At 65.9% G+C, this 15391-nt stretch overlaps 6 protein-coding genes across 6 annotated transcripts; 3 read left to right on the forward strand and 3 right to left on the reverse strand.

Moving 5' to 3' along the window:
- Nucleotides 1-196: 196 nt before the first annotated feature.
- On the reverse strand, nt 197-2688 carry JCM10292_004436 (KRI1 family protein; the record flags this gene model as incomplete). Its single annotated transcript, XM_076645771.1, has 6 exons — nt 197-1009; nt 1069-1390; nt 1460-1720; nt 1789-2218; nt 2286-2480; nt 2544-2688. 6 exons carry the CDS (start codon nt 2686-2688, stop codon nt 197-199), a joined length of 2166 nt encoding a protein of 721 aa, XP_076508641.1.
- Nucleotides 2689-2739: 51 nt separating this feature from the next.
- On the forward strand, nt 2740-6090 carry MLH3 (mismatch repair protein MLH3; the record flags this gene model as incomplete). The annotated part of the gene is made up of 7 exons (XM_076645772.1): nt 2740-2749; nt 2900-3390; nt 3474-3849; nt 3907-4187; nt 4273-4854; nt 4924-5851; nt 5921-6090. The coding sequence occupies 7 exons, from the start codon at nt 2740-2742 to the stop codon at nt 6088-6090; spliced, it is 2838 nt and encodes a 945-aa protein (XP_076508642.1).
- A 470-nt stretch (nt 6091-6560) lies between these two features.
- Nucleotides 6561-7662, reverse strand: JCM10292_004438 (ORMDL family protein; the record flags this gene model as incomplete). The annotated part of the gene is made up of 5 exons (XM_076645773.1): nt 6561-6610; nt 6680-6837; nt 6898-7052; nt 7119-7231; nt 7425-7662. 5 exons carry the CDS (start codon nt 7660-7662, stop codon nt 6561-6563), a joined length of 714 nt encoding a protein of 237 aa, XP_076508643.1.
- A 270-nt stretch (nt 7663-7932) lies between these two features.
- JCM10292_004439 (uncharacterized protein) lies at nt 7933-9617 on the forward strand (the record flags this gene model as incomplete). The annotated part of the gene is made up of 2 exons (XM_076645774.1): nt 7933-8343; nt 8400-9617. 2 exons carry the CDS (start codon nt 7933-7935, stop codon nt 9615-9617), a joined length of 1629 nt encoding a protein of 542 aa, XP_076508644.1.
- Nucleotides 9618-9982: 365 nt separating this feature from the next.
- On the forward strand, nt 9983-11203 carry JCM10292_004440 (uncharacterized protein; the record flags this gene model as incomplete). Its single annotated transcript, XM_076645775.1, has 2 exons — nt 9983-10363; nt 10421-11203. The coding sequence occupies 2 exons, from the start codon at nt 9983-9985 to the stop codon at nt 11201-11203; spliced, it is 1164 nt and encodes a 387-aa protein (XP_076508645.1).
- A 184-nt stretch (nt 11204-11387) lies between these two features.
- Nucleotides 11388-15208, reverse strand: JCM10292_004441 (uncharacterized protein; the record flags this gene model as incomplete). The annotated part of the gene is made up of 14 exons (XM_076645776.1): nt 11388-11507; nt 11562-11636; nt 11700-11980; nt 12041-12100; nt 12168-12675; nt 12728-12832; nt 12886-12993; nt 13051-13490; nt 13550-13603; nt 13658-13681; nt 13742-13912; nt 13972-14737; nt 14811-14865; nt 15099-15208. 14 exons carry the CDS (start codon nt 15206-15208, stop codon nt 11388-11390), a joined length of 2877 nt encoding a protein of 958 aa, XP_076508646.1.
- Between the last annotated feature and the right edge of the window lie 183 nt (nt 15209-15391).

Consider the following 15391-nt stretch of genomic DNA (forward strand, 5'->3'; position numbering starts at 1 on the left):
CAGCAGGTCAAGTGGAGGAGAAAGAGGGAAAAGCGATGACGGGCCTGCTGCTCTTTCGTCCGGCAATCTCGCCAGAATCCCAGCTCACTCGGCGCACTTCCAGGCCGGAGGCAGCACACGCTTACGTCAGTCACGAGAGCCTGGAATAAAGCCGGTGCGAGTGGCATTAAAAGCAGGGACCTCTGGCTCAACCCCCTCACGCGGCCTCCTCCGTCGCCTTCTGCGCCTGCAACCGCTTGCGCTCCGACTTGCCCGCACGCTTCTTCTTCTTGGGCGGCTCGCCGTCACCCGCCGCCGCGTCTGCGCCCCCGGATCCGCCCTCGTCGGCGCCACCAGCCTCGAGCGCGTCGGCCTTGCGCTTCTCGGCGTTCTCGCGGTACCTGCGCTTCTTGTCGCGGCGCTTGTCGAGCGCGCGCTGCGCGGCCGCCTCGTCGACCTCTTCGCCCCACTTGCGCTGGCGGAGCGTGTCGCGCAGCTCTTTGAGCTTTTTGCGCTGCTTCTGCTGCTGCTTGGCCTGCCACGCCGCAGAGTCTTGCCGGTACGGCGCGAGCTTCTTCAGGCTCATAAAGGCGTTGAGCTCGGCGTCGGTCGCGAGGAGAATCTCCTCGGCCGTGAGATTGAACGACGACGGCGCGACCTTGGCGTAGCGGAAGCGCGTCTTGAGGTCGCCGACCTGGTCCTCGTAGTCGAGCCCGTAGTACTCGTCGACGAGGCGGTCGACGAGCTGCGCCTGCTCGGCGTCGCCCGAAGCCTTGACCGTCTCGAGGAGGTCGGTCGGGAGGCCCTCCTCGTCGCGCTTGGCCTTCTTCTCCTTGCGCTCCTTCTTCTTGTCCTTCTTGCTCTTCTTCGGTGAAGCCTCCTCCTCTTCCGCCTCTTCGTCAACGTCCATCGGCAGCGCCGAGGTCGACGCAACGGGCGCTGCACCCTCATCGTCGTCGGACGCGTCCTCCGGGCCGACAATGTCGGTGATGTCAATGTCGTCGTCCCACGTCGGTTTGAAGTCGTCGTCCTGCTCGCGAGGAGGTCAGCAAACTGAGGATCAGCGGTAATCTAGCCCAGAGAACGCACCTCGAGGCCCTCGTACTCGTCGCCGTACACCTTGCGCATCGCCTCCTCGTGCTTGGCCTCGTCCCACTCGCCCTCGAGGTCGATCTCCTCGAGCCCCTGGGTCCCCTTGCCCGCCGCCTCGAGGAGCTGCTCGAGCCGATCCTCGACCTCCTTGCGCTTGAGCGCCTTGAGCCGCCGCAGCTCCTCCTTGCGCTGCAGCTTCTCGGCCTCCTTGCGCTCCTTGGCCGCTTCGCGCGCGCGCGCGCGCGCAGAGACGGCCGTGGTCGGCTTGCGCACCGAAGAGGCGGCGTCGCGTGCATGCGTGACAATGTCGGCGGCGCCGCTGCGGAACGAGCGAGCGAGGGTCAGCATGGTCGCTCAGACGGCGAGGAGCCAGAGGAAAGGGGCGCACGTCTCCTCGAAACGGAAGTTGTAGCGGTGCTCAAACTCTTCGGCGCGGTCCTCGAACTCGTCGTCGTCGTCCTCGTCGTGCGCGCCCGGGTCGAGCTTGTCGCCCGCCTTGCCGTCGTCGTCGCCCTCGTCGGCGGCGAGCAGGCGCGACTTGCCCTTCTTCTTGCTGCTGCTAGGCTCGGCATCGCCGACGATCTCGTCGTACGACGGGACGTGCGACGTGTCGTTCTCGCGGTCGATCCAGCCGCGGTTCAGGATGTAGCTGCGGGAGCGAGCATCATCAGATTCCCTCCAGGAGTGGCAAGAAAGGCTCGAGAGAAGTGGACGCACTTGCGCAGGAAGGCATCCTCCTCGGCGAGCGCCTCCTTGACGGCCTTTTTGCCGACGGCCGTCTCGAGGAACTTCTCGTACTCCTGCTCCTCGCGGACGCGCTCGTCGTCGCCCTTCTCGCGGCGCTTGAACAGGCCGCCCGCGTCGTCGTCGCTGTCTTCGTCGCCATTGTCCTCCTCTGCAGCGGCGTCGTCTTCATCGTCCGAGCCGGCGTGGAACGCGGCCGTGATTTCGCGCTTGAGCGCGCGCTGCTCTTCTGCGTGAGTGAGGGGAGCGGCGTCGCCCGCGTCGAGCGAGGCGTCGTCCTCGGGGTTGGCGAGGAGGCGCGCGCGCTGGTAGTCCTTGAGGAGGACGGGCTTGGACGACGAGGCCTTGGCCGTCGCGCGCGAAGAGGACGACGGGCGCGAGGCCTTGGTGTGGGCTTCTTCCTCTGCGAGCGGCGAGCAGGGTCAGCGCCGGGAGCGAGAGCAGGACCGTGGGGAGCGCAAGGGGCGGACCGTCAAAGACCTCGCGGCCGTGCTCGTAGACGGAGGGATCCTTTGCGCGGATCTTGGCGAGGGTGCGGAGGATGGCGGCGTCGACCTCGGGCGTGACGAGCTCTGCGTCCTCGTCGTCGGTCGAGTAGTCGGTCTCGTCGTCGTCGTCGTCGTCGTCGTCGGGCAGCTGGTAGTCCTTGCCGTACTTGTCCTGGACTGTAGCGGGAGGAGGTGAGCCCGACTCACGCACAAGGAGCGGGCGCGCGGGGGTGTACGCACGTTTCGAGAGTTCCTCTGTACGTTTCTTTGCGTCGTACTTCTGCGCAAAGGCGTCGTTGACCTTGAAGGCGGAGAGCGAGGCAGAGGCGGCGTCCGAGTCCGAGTCGGAATCGCTCGAGTCTACGAGCGCGTGCGTGGGTGCCATGGTGCGAGTGTGTGTGCTACTCTCCAGCTGTCCCTGTCCCTCCAGCGCGGGATGGGCGACGGTGAGCGGCGGTCGAGCTGAGCTTCGACTTGGGCGATTTCCGGCGAGAGCTGCACCGCCTCGTTCCGCGCCGCTCTCTTCGCTCTTCTCGCTCTCTCCCGAGTGCGCACGGGTCCAGTCGAGAGCACGGTGGACCCACTCACCAGCGCAGCCCCCGTGCGGGCCCTGCCCCCGCGCACCGCCTCGCTCGTCCGCTCTCAGGCCACCGTCCCCTCGCTCGCGGCCATCCTCCAGGAGCTCGTGCACAACAGCCTCGACGCCACCGCACGCACCGTCCACTGCGCAGTCGACCTCGACACCTGGACCCTCCGCTGCGACGACTCGGGCTCGGGCATCCCCCCACCCGACCTCGCCCTCCTCGCTTCCGCCGCCCGCAGCCTCACCAGCAAGCTCCCCATTGCCCCCGACGCAACCGCAGACGACCTCTTTGCCGGCATCGAGACGTACGGCTTCCGCGGAGAGGCCCTCGCCTCGCTTCAGGACCTCGCGACCGTCGAGATCCGCACCAAGGCAGCCTTCGGCAGCGACGGGACCACGCACGAGCTCGTGCTGCGCGATGGGGAGTGCCTGAGCCGGGGCGTGAGCAGGGTCGAGCGGGCGGGCCACGGCACGACGGTCGTCGTGCGCGACATCTTCCACAAGGTGCGGCGCAGGCCCGACTGGCTCCGTGTTCCGGACGTTATTCTGCGTCGACCGGTGCTGAAATGTCGGTCTGCTCTGTGCAGCTACCTGTCCGACGCCGCCCGCTGTCCAAGCCGTTCGCTCAGGCGACTGTCCTCTCTTCGCTCCGCTCGACCCTCTCGTCCATTGCTCTCCTCCACCCAGACGTCGCCTTCTCCCTCACCGACACGACCTCCTCGCCCTCGTCCCTCTCAAGCGAGCCGCGCACGCTCCTCTCGGTCGGCAGGAGCAGCACCGGCCTCGTCGGGCGGTGGAAGCAGCTCTGGGGCCGCGCCGGCGTCGAGCACGTCGTCGAGTTTGACGAGGTCGAGCCGGAATTTGACGGGAAGGACGGCGCGAGGATGCGCGCGAGGGGCTTCTTCTCGCTCAGCGCGGCGCACAGCAAGAGTGGGCAGCACGTCTGTACGCTACCCGCTTCCTGTATCGCCCCCGCTTCGCTCTTTTCGTGCAGCTCGCTGATCCTGCGTTAACGGATAGTCGTCAACTCGCGACACCTTGCTCAGGCGACCTCGCCCTTGCACAAGCTGCTCAACACGCTCTTCGCCTCTTCGTCGTTTGCACGGCACGCGTCCTCGCACCTCTCCTTCCCGGCCTCTTCGCCCGCCTCGTCCCCTGCACGAGCTGCAGCTGCAGCGAGCAGGAACAAGAGTCCGAAGAAAGTCGCGGAACGGCATCCCGTGTTCGTCGTCGTTCTCGACGTGCCGGGTAGAGTGGTCGATGTCAGCCTCGAGCCGGAGAAGCGGGTCGTCGAGTTCGAGGTGCGTCCGTAACACTCTCAGCCGTCACCAGACTGCCTTGGCAAGCAGATTGCTGACGTTTGTTCAAGCGTTGCCCGAATTGCAGGATCTCCCGCGTGTCGAAGCGTTTGTCTCGCTCATCGCCCGCCGCTTCCTCACTTCGCAAGGCTTTCTCTCATCTCTGCCTCCCTCGCCTCCTGCTTGTTCGCGCCCGCCGCCCTCTTCGCCTGCGCGTCACCAGCCGCTCAAGCGGCCCCGCTCTGCTTCTCCCGCCGTCAGCGACAACATCGAGATTGTGCACCCGCCCAAGCGCCTCGCCGCGCCTGCCGCATCTGTCGCGCCCGCGCGGACGCCCCTGCGTACGCGCAGCGCCACACTCCCGCCGCAGCAGTCGCCGAGCGCCGGGCCGACCGCGCATCCACTCGGCGCCCGCGCTCGGGACGAGGCCGAAGACGACATCGGCGCGCCGCAGCGCTGGGTCGACCCCGCCACGCGCGAAGTGTGGGAGATTGATCCGCGCACGGGCAACAGCTGGCGCGCGGGCCGAAGGCGCGGTGAGCAGGAGGGGGAGCAGGACGAGTGCGCGGGGTGCGAGGGGGTTGGGAGGGTTGATCGGAGGGCGCTCAGGACGCGAGATGGCACGGGAGAGGAAGGAGACATGCCCGAATGGTTGCAGAAGAGTCTCGAGGTGCGCTTAATTCCCGCTCGAAGTATGCCGCACGAGGTCAAACCTGACATCCTAGCCCGGATTCTACAGAAGTGGCAGAACCCCATCTTTCCCGCTCCACCCGTCAACAGCGACATCCCGACTCTTCCGTCGCTCGTGCCGGGCGATGGTGCGTCGACGCACGTTGCGGCCGTCCCGCTCAAAAAGCGCTCGTCGCGCTCGACGCCGTCTTCCGCCACTCCGCTCACCCGCTCCACGCGCAAAGCCATGTCGACCTTCTTCTCGACGGCTTCAGGTACCTCGCGACTTTCCGAGCCTGCGGTACCCGACCTGCCGCGCCTGTCCCGCCTCGGCACTCCCGCCCCGTCCGCCTCTCCCGCGCCGCTCGCCGCCCCGCCCGCGCCGCTCGGTGCCTCGCAGCAGTTGCTCTCTCGCGCGTCACTCCAGCACAGCGCAGAGTTCCTCGCCCAAATCGACGCAAAGTACCTCCTGGTCAAGCTCGCCTCGACGCTCGTCCTCGTCGACCAGCACGCCGCGTCCGAGCGCATCCGCGTAGAGTCGTTCCTCGCGGCGCTCGTCGGCCGCGTCGCGCGCGGCGAGCCGCCCGACGTCCGCCGCCTCGCGCGCGACGCCCGCATTGGAGTCGTCGTCGGGCGGGCCGAGGCGCGCGCCGTGCGCGAGCGTTGGAGCGCCGAGTTTGCGCGGTGGGGCCTCGAGATCGAGTTTGACGACCGCAATGGCCCGTCACAGGCGGGCGGCGACGGCGGCGACGGCGAATACCACCAGCTGTGGCTCGCGACGGTCCCAGCGCTGCTGCACGCGCGCCTGTCGACCGAGCCCCGCACGGCGCAGGAGCTCGTGCGCTCGTTTGTCGCGCAGCTCGAAGAACACGGCCCGCTGCCCCTTCCTCGGCAGAGCGAAGAGGGCGACTGGGTCGCGGCGCTTCGCGGCGCGCCGCCCGTGCTGAAAGAGTTGCTCGACTCGAAGGCGTGCCGCGGCGCCATCATGTTCAACGACGGTGCGTCTCGCGCGTCGCATCCCTCTTGACCCTGTTCCCGCGCGGCTCGTCGCTGATGTGTGCCGCCAGTCCTCTCGCCCGAGCAGGGTCAGGCGCTCGTGATGCAGCTCGCGCAGACGCGCTTCCCGTTCCAGTGCGCACACGGCAGGCCGTCGCTCGTTCCCGTCGTCAACCTCGCGGGCGACGACGCGGCGAGGCGCGCGAGGTGGGACGAGGTTGACTGGAGTCGCTTCGATTGAGCGAAAGGAGGCGAGTTCGTTTTCTCGTGCGGGTGTATGCTCGTTCTTGTTGTTTTCGTGTGCTGTGCTGTGCCTCATTGTCGATAGCGTGTTGTCGCTCTTTGCACTGTCGCATTTCTTGATCCCACTTTCGTTCTCTACCCAGGCCCGCGCGAGGTTGAAACGAGCCATGTGCGAGATTACCGCGCGCGCCGAGCGAGCCGCACGCAGGAGAGGGGGTACTACTTGAACAAGGGGGCGTGAGGAGAGGCGGGTGCGAGGCAGGCGGAAGAGTGGAAACAGGGCTCGGCTAGCACGGGCGAGCGGGTGAGAGTGGTGGTGGTACAGGCACTGTGAGGTGCGTTGAGAACACGCATGCGTGAGGAAAGGCAGAGGGCGGATGGAGGGAGGAGTGGATGGAGGCACTGCGAAAAGAGGACGAGGGGAAACCCAGGTTGGAAAGGCAAAGACGCTCGCGACGGCCCGACAAACTAGCGCTGCTTGAAATCCTCTTCCTTCGGCGTCGGCGGTGCTGACGGATCTGAGAACCAACACGCCGATCAGCTCTGGTTTCGCAGCGGCGGGACAGACGCGACGTGGGAACACGCACCCGGAGTGGCACCCTCCCCCGCATCGAAGAACTTGATGCGCAGCCTGTGGAACGCCGGCAATTTCGGTGCGAGGCCGACAAAGAGGAGGGCGAGGAGGTTGAGGGTGAAGAGGGCGGGGTGGGAGTCGTAGCGGGTGTAGTGGGTCGAGAGGAGGAAGCTGCCGGGCGAGTAAGCTGTCAGTACGGTTCCCGGAGATGTCTAGCGCATGTTGACGCACAGAAGGATGGGCATCGAGGTGAGCCACTTCTTTGCGGGCGTGTAGTGCGCGCCCGAGTCGATCTGCTCCCACAGGGTGAGGTTGTCGTACACGCCCGAGTTGTTGGTCATGTCGAACGGCACGCCCGTGACATAGTGGAAGATGATGTACGAGACCTGCACGTGTGTGTGGGTCTGTCAGTGCGCGGGGTTGCATGAACGACGCGGAGGAGGCGGACGGACGAAGAGGTAGCCGAGGTTGACGATGGTCCACGTCCAGTCCTGGGTAATGCCGGGGATGGTCTCAAGAAGGAGAATGGCGATGGCGATAAAGACGACGTGGATAAGCCATGCGCCTGTTGCGAGAAGAAGCACGAGATGAGGCGGGAGAGAGGCCCAAGTCAGCGCGTCTTGCCGGGTCAACACGCAGCGTGGGCCAGCGGGACTTGGACAGTGCACGCGATAGCACTGTCTGCGGTCTGTGGCATGCTCCACTGGCCCGCAGAGGCTGCGCGCGGGCGAGAGGGTGACGAGCGAGCGAGGACCGACCCTTGTAGTTGACCCACTCTGCGTTGACGTTGGTGAGTGCGGCCTGGTCGAGCTGGTCGTCGTACGTCTCGGGGACCTCCTGGACGCTGACGATCGAGCTCGAGCGCGAACGCTTCGAGGTGGACGCGGCCTTTGGCACGGCGGAGCCCGACGACGAGCGCGCGAACGAGGGCTGCTTGTGCGGCGAGGGGCGGAGCGGAGGCAGGCTGAGGAGCGCCGTGTTCGGACTTGCGCTCATCGTGGCGCGGGCTCGCAATCAGCGTCGGCGGCGGAGCAGAGCGAGCAGCGAGAGCTGCGAGAGGGGGCTTCGGAGCAGCGCGTGCACCGCCACTCTCCAGTGGGAGTTGCAGCGACGAGTAGAGCGCGAGTACTACTCTCTTACTAGTCTATCTGCACCCTCGCCCGATTTACTCAGGGGAAGCGACGCTAAACATCTTCCGCTTCCCGACGCTCCTTTGTCCTTCCTCGCACTTTGCTCGCTCTCTTGCTCTTTGTGTGGCTCGCCGCCATGGCAGCGCCGGCAGGACAGGCCCCGGCAGGTTTCACCGCCCGGGCACGCCCTCTGCGGCCCGCATCGCTCGACCCTTACCCCGGCTTCTACCTTGCCAGCCTCGAGTTCTCGCTCGACCGCCTCGACCAGCTCTTCTCGTACCAGCTTGCACTCGTCGGCTTGCATCCGCAGTGTACCCCCGAGCTGCGCGCCCGCGCCGACGACCTCCTCCGCGTGCGCCGCGAGTCGGCGCAGCGTCGAGGGTACGAGGATGGCTTCTTCGAGAAGAACGCAGAGATGCGCCAGCTCCAGAGGGCCAAGCGCTGGCTCGAGGGCACGCTGCCGCAGAGCCGCAACATGCGCGACATGGCCGTCCAGACGGATCCGCCTCCGCCGACTCCTCCTAAACCGGCGGCGCAACAAGCCAGAGTCAGCCTTTCAAATGCTCCTGCTCTTGATGTCCTGAGCTAACTGGAAGCGAGCAGGTGCAGCAACCGACCGCAGCTCGACCGGCGTCCCCGCTCGCTTCGCCCGACGCTCCTGCTCCCGCCCCTCTCCCTTCCACCTCTGCCCTGCCCGCAACTGCCAGCGCTTCTTTACCCAGGCCCCGATTCAGCTTCCCCGACTCTCTGGAACGCTGCCCGCCCGCGCTGCACTCGCAGCTGCACATCCTGTGGTGCGGCGACCTCGACGAAGACGTTACGACCCGCCTCTTCCTCCACTTCCTCCTGCGGCGGCAGCGCGAGCCCTTCCCGCGCCCTCTCGCCATCAAGCGCTCCGCAAGCGGCGCTATCCTCCTCGGCTTCCGCTCGAGCGCCGACGTCGACGCCGCGCTCGACCAGCTCGACGACGTCGCGCTTCCGCTCATGGGCTGCCGCATCCGCGCCGTCGCGCGCGGCAACAGCGGGTCCGAATTTCGCTGGTGCGACCTGAGCGACGAGGTACGCCACGCGTGGACAACTCACGGCCGCCTGCCCGATGCGGCGCTCCGCTTTGTCGACAAGGTCGACCCGCCGGAGAAGGGCGCTAAGGTGTCCAAGGGGTACCACGCCGAGTGGGTCCGGATTCAGCGCGCGCGTCAGGCAGCAGAGGCAGAATTGACTGCACAATATCGACCCCGGCGGCGGCGGTATGGCGCCGGCTGGTCGGACGACGACGACGACGGATCGTTCGGCTCGTTTTGGTCGAGCGACGAAGACGACCCGCGGCGCAGCACCCGGCGGCGGGCACCATGGTTCGGCTCGTCTATGTTCTCCTCGCGCAGGCGGTCTGCATCCGCCTCGCCGCCCGCAGCGTCCCCTTGGTGGCCCTCGCAATCGCAGCAGGAGCGCCAGCCCGCTGTGCGCTTCGCGGCGCCGGCCTTGCAGCCCACAGCAGCACCCACTGCGCCTCCTGCCCCCTATCTCGCTCAGGTCCCGGCATTCCCTGGCTTTGGCACGCCGCCGACCCTCCAGCCGCGAGCGAGAGCGCCAAATCCGCCGCCTCTGCTCGCGACCCCGGGCGCCGCGCCATCGACGACGGTGCCCCGTGCCGTCCAGTCGATACAGCTGCGTCCGAGTGTGAGTGCTGCTAGCGGGGCTGCAGCGCCCGCGCCTCCTGCCGCTGCTGCGGGAGGGTCGCAGGCGACGGCGAAGCGCCCGCTGCCGGTGGGCGCTGTGGCTGACGCGTCGTCGGACCCGAGGAAGCGCGTTCGCTTCGGCTAGTACCTGTATCCTGTCTCTTTAGGACTCTCTATGTCGTTAGACCCGTTGTTGCTTGTAACGAGTTGTCCACCGCGGTCTCACGCCAAGTCGGCCGAGTTGCACGTGAAAGGCGCGCTTCGTTGGCCTCGCTCTCGGAGCCGCTACTACAAGCTTCGCGCAGTTCGCAGAATAGTCCTGCAAGCCAGTTGGCCCCTCGCGCCCTCCCTGCGCCCCCAGTAGACCCCGTTCCCGTTCACCAGCCGCGTCGCTTTTCCCCGCTTTCCCGCTCGAAGCTCCTTCCTTTGTCCCTTTGCCGCCCGCAATCCTTCCCGCGCTGCAAGCTGCTCAGCTCTGTCACAGCCCGGCACACAGCCTGCACGCGCTCCATGGCGTTCCCGCGCTTCGAGCTCGCCCGCCTCGACTTTGCGCTCGACGACCTCGCATCGCTCGCGCCATTCCAGCTCGCACTCGTCGCGTTCCACCCGAGCGCGACGGCACAGCACAAGGCAGACGCGCGCGCCCAGTTCTTCCAGCGCCGCTGGGCGGCCGAGGACGCGGGCGAGCAGGTCGGGCTCGAGGAGGCGGAGGGCGAGCTGAGGGCGCTCACGCAGGCGAGGAACGCGCTCGCGAGGGCCAAGGAGGAGACGAGGAGCAGGATGAAGGACCAGGCGACGCAGACGGGCGAGAAGGAACCGGCGCTGGGCGCGGTCAAGCGCGAGGACGGAGTGGAGCTCAACGAGCGGGAGGGCAACGTCGCCCAGAGACAGGTGCGTCCTTCCTCACAGCTATCATTGTGAGTACAAGCTTACGCTCGTGATCCACAGCGCCGCCTTCCGACGCCCATCTCGCCGCCGGTCCAGCTTCCCGAAGTCGACCTCGCTCCTCCCGGACCCGTCTTCTCGTTCGACTCGCTCAACAACGGTCCCTGGTGCTCGCGCGACCTGCTCAAGCGTTTCTACACGATCCGCATCCCGAGCCTGCCGCACCCTGTCACGGTCCGCCTCCTGCACGAGTACCTGCTCATGCGCCGCCGCGACCCGTTCCCTCGTCCGCTCGCGTACCGCTCCACCAACACCGGAGGGCTCTTCATCGCCTTCCGCTCGCACCAAGACGCCACCGACGCCATGCAGCGGCTCAACGGCTGCACCCTCCCGCTCGCCAAGGTGAAGCTTCAGGGCGTGCAGCTCAAGTCCAACGTCGAGGGGACCGAGTTCCGCATGGGCAGCTTGAGCGAAGAGGTCCGCGCCGTGTGGGAGGACAAGGGCGGCCTACCCGAGGGCGCGAGGTGGGTCGGCCAGGCGCCCTCGCCGAGGAGGGGCGTCAAGGTCAGCGAGGCGTACGAGGCCGAGTGGCGCGAGATTGAGCGCAAGAAGCGCGAGCTTGCCGAGGCTGCGATGCAGCACAACGAGCGCCTCAGACTCCTGCAGCAGCAGCAGCAGCAGCAGCAGCAGCAGGCGGAGGAGGAGCGCTTCAGGCTCGAGCAGGAGGACGCGGAGAATCGCCGGCTCGATGCGTTGAGGGCTGCGATCTTCGGCTACGGGTACGACTCGGACTCGGACGCATCGAATGGGTACGGCGGCGTGTACAAGCGCGCGAGGTACTACTGAGCGAGGTGTAGGCTTGTGTTACGTTCCAGCTTTTGACCCTGGTGTTGTACGGCGATTTGCTTCCTTCACGTGCGATGTCGAGACACGATTCGTCCGAGAGTGTAGCGTTTCTGTGTTCGTCTACGGTCTACAGCGATCTAGTCGTACAGGGTGTAGCAACAGCGGCCAGTCATCGTGAGGGTATCTAGGGGCGGGAGGAGGTGCCGAGCTGCACGGAGGCGGAAGGCTCGGGCGCGTTGACGTGACCAGAGGCAGGCTCGATGTCGGCGGACCCATGACGAGGCGGACGAACGATGTCGTGGACCTGTGATACGAGCGTGAGCGGGCGCAACCTCCGATAAGAGACGGCGTGGCGCACCTCGGACCAGAGAGCAAGAGCGTGTATGCGCGAGTAGTGCTCGTCGAGCACCTTGGCGAGCTTGCGCGCTTCGGCCTGCACAGAGAGCACGCGCCGTGAGTGGGCAAGTTCGGGTGTCCTGCGAAGGTGTACACGTACCGTGTCCTTGCGACCCGCGAGACTCGAGGGAGGCGGGTGCTCGCCGTGAAGCTCCCAGATTCCCTCAAGCCCGAGGCTAGCGCCACTAGTCTGCTCGACATCGAGGGGCTCAGGCGAGTCGGTCACTTTGGGCGGCTTGTTCGGGTCGAGCTTGCTGGGGTCGGGGCGACCGCCCGAGCTGCCCGAGCCGTGGCGCTGCTCCTGCTCTTGCTGCTTCTTGAGCTCGTCGACACGCTTGGTGATGCGCATTGCCTCCTCTTGCATGGATTTCTTGAGGTGGCCTGCGTACAGCTGTAAAGTGAACCTCGGGCCTAGACTGGTGAAACGCGACTCAAACGTACGCTCGCGGGTCTTTTGCACCTTTGCGTAAGTGCGACGGAACTTGCGCTCAAGGATCGCCTCTATTGGGTTTCAAGGAGCGCCAGTCAGATTGGTAAAATACCGACGCAACGGGGAAACGGAACGCACTGCCGGCGAGGTAGCGCTTGACGGCGTTCTCCTTGATCAAGCCCAGGTCTTCGGGGTCGAGATGGAGCATGCTCATCTCGCTCTCCGGCTCCATGGGCCGTACAACGCCCGTGATTGAAACGCGCTCGCGGATCATGCCGTCAACGTATTCCGGGCGATTGAACGGCTGCGTCGACGAGTAGATGGTTTTCTCCAGGTCGCGGACGGGCAAGGGCGGAGGGTAGGAGCGCTTTTTGTCCTTGCTTCGCTCCTTGCCCGAGACGGACGGTGCTCGCGAGGTTGGCGCGGACGTTTGCGGTGTTTGCGGCGAGGTTGCGTCCGGGTGGGTCGGGTCGCGCTCGACCGGGAGGCGCATTCCGTCAGGCGTGACAGTGTCCGGGGTTTCGCCTGCAGGAGTGGTGACCCAGCGTGCGAAAGAAGCCATGGCGCGGTAGCAGTACTTGGCAGGGGTTGTGAAGGAGAAGAGGGGGAGGTCGTGGCAGACTTCGTCGTAGATCTGGAAGTGAACCTGCACGCCAACGCGTCAGTAGCTGCGCCGAAGCAAGTCGGCCCGCGCGCACCTTGGTCGGAGGGTACTCCTTGCTGCGGGCAGTGCGCTCGGGGTTCTGCTTGAGAATACCCTCGCGAACCGGATAGCGGTCCGGGTGAGCGGCGCGATGCGCAATCTGCGGCTCTCAAAGTCAGTCTCGCAGTTCGAGAACAAACTCGAACAACGTACGAAGACAATCTCGTCACGCAGAACCTCCTTGTCGCCAGCCACGATATAGAGTGGGGGCAGACCGCCGAGACTCGGTTGCCAGATCGGGCTGACGAAGGGGTAGATGAGCTGCTCGAGTGTAGCAGGTGAGTGTGGAGCCTTCCGAACCTAGACGGCGAGACACACCTGCTCGTTGGTTGCATACAGCTGGATCTGGTCAACGAGCTTGACCTCTTCTCCGTCGACCTTGACCGTGATGACCTCCGCGACCTCGGCCTTGTGTTGCTCGTCCTCACCTTTCCGCTCGCGGCCGGCGGCACTCGCACCCTCCGTGTCATGCTGCTCAGCCGCCTGCGGCTTGTCGTCCGGGAGCTGCTGTACCGCATCGGCCAGCTCGTGCGCCTTGCGATGCGTCGCCAGGCTGCCAAAGCGATGCTTGTGCTGGTGCGAATCGGAGCTTGCGCCGGATGCTTCGCGCGACTGCGAGCCCGACGAGGAGTTCTGATACCTTCGCGCTGCATTCTTGAGCCCGGCGAGCGAAGTGGACTGTTCGGCGCGCTTGCGGAACTCCTTCGGGGGCGGCGGCCAGAGCGTGGACGGCTTGAAGATGCCGAAGCCGTATGGGGCTGGCGAGAAGCGCGCGTCGTCAGCACACAGCACTAAGAACAGTCGATTAGGGACGCACGAGGAATGTCGGTTTCAGTGTTCTCGAGGATAGAAGGGAAGCTGTGGGTGAGGTCTGCGGCTTGACACGTCAGTACAGGCGTTGCGGCCAAAGTGATGAATCGCGCACCACCCCAGGGCGAGATGAGCATTGCTGCGAGTATAAGGGCAGGTCAGTAACAGGCGATGCGTTCGAGGACGAGCCCATACGCACCTCCTGCGGGCTGCGGAAGGCCCGTGTCGCGAAGTAGGCAGAGCAATGCCAGCGCAAGGTTGCCGCCGGCCGAGTCACCGCAGATCGTCAGCCTTGACGGGTCGACGGCGCGGTGCTTCGCCTCGGGCGGCGGCTTGATGAGGTACAGGTAAGCGGCGAGACAGTCGTGCACTGAGCGATCCGAAGCTTAGTGAGATTCGGCGTCTGCTCACCACGCAGCAGCGACTCACGTGCGCAGGGGAAGGGAAACTGAGGCGAGAGGCGGTAATCAATCGAGAAGACGCGGCCGCCGGTCTTGCGCGCCAGGCGCCAGTACCAGTAGCGGTGCGTGTTCGTGCTGCCGAAGAAGTGTGCGCCGCCGTGGATGGCGAGCACGACGGGCATGTCGTCGAGCTCGCTCGTGTACGAGTCGTCCTCGTGGTGGAAGGCTGAAGCGGCGTCGTTGTACGTTTCGCCGCCGTGCACCTCGTGCTGAGCTTCGGCGGCGTGCCGCTGGTACCTCCGCTCCGCGTCGGCCTCGGTATCGGACGCAGAAGCGGAGGCGGAGCCGACTGATGTTGCCCTTGACCGCGCGGCTTTGCCCTCCGCTCGTCGCCTCCGCGCGTCCTTACGCCCCTCCTCCTTGAGTCGCTTGAGCCGCTCTTCCAGCTCTTCTTCTCGGCCGGACTCCCCCGCCGTCTTGTTCCCTTTGCCCTTTCCCGCGACCTTCTTCTGCGCGCGCGCCTCGGCCTCGAGACCCTCCCAGTCGCGCTTGAGGCTGATCCACTCGCCGCACACGCCGCTCTCGGGGTGGTTCGTGCGCTGCCACCATTCGCGCCCGCCAACAATGCGCTCGATGTCGTCCTCGCCGAGTCCAGCGATGATGTACTTGCCAGCCTCGAGGCGGGTCGAGAGCGGGACAGTGACGCGAATCACGCGGACCCAGAACGGCGCTGGAACGAAGTTGTTGCCAAAGGCCTGCATTTCCTCGACCGTGTGCATCGAACCGACGGCGAACTGGACGCCACGAGCATAGTTAGCTGATGCACCGCTTCGGCAGCTTAACTGGTGCATGAAACCGCCGACTCACGAACTTCTTCATGACCGAGAATGCCTCATCGTACAGCAGGCTCTCGCGCGCTTTGCTGTGCTCGTCGGGCAGGTTCCGTGCAGGTTGATGCGCAGTCGTGAGAAGGGGAAGTGGTCGTAAGGAGGGTGGGGCCGAGTTGCGAGCGGGCCGCAAGAGGAATGGACACGTGGCGTTCGGTGAGCAGTGTTGAGTGCAGAAAAATGCATCAGCGAGTGCCTTATGGTTCGAAACCACGTGCAATAGCCGCAAGCGGAGCGGGCATCGCGGCTGAGAAGCCAGGGGACGCACGTCTGGTCGGTGATGGTCTTGCGTTTGGTGTAGTGGAGCAAGAAAGTCTTGCTGATGGTCGAGATGGCCGACAGCGCCAGCGTAAACGTGTTGAGCGGGAGCAGATCCATCGTGAAGTTGCGAGACCGTTGAGGAGGAGGGGGCGTGCCAGACGCGTTCCGAGGCGGACAGAGGGCGCGCAAGCGCTGTCAGAGGATCTGACTAGGTGCTTTTCACGCCTCTTCGACCGCTCATGCGGCGAGGCGACGCTGTGAGACGAGAGCGAGGTGCGCTCCACTTCTCGCGGCGAAGTC

The sequence above is a fragment of the Rhodotorula paludigena genome (genome assembly GCF_050403205.1).
Source record: "Rhodotorula paludigena JCM10292 DNA, Rt_paludigena_JCM10292v1_ctg2, whole genome shotgun sequence".
In the NCBI taxonomy this organism is placed as follows: Eukaryota; Fungi; Basidiomycota; class Microbotryomycetes; order Sporidiobolales; family Sporidiobolaceae; genus Rhodotorula; species Rhodotorula paludigena.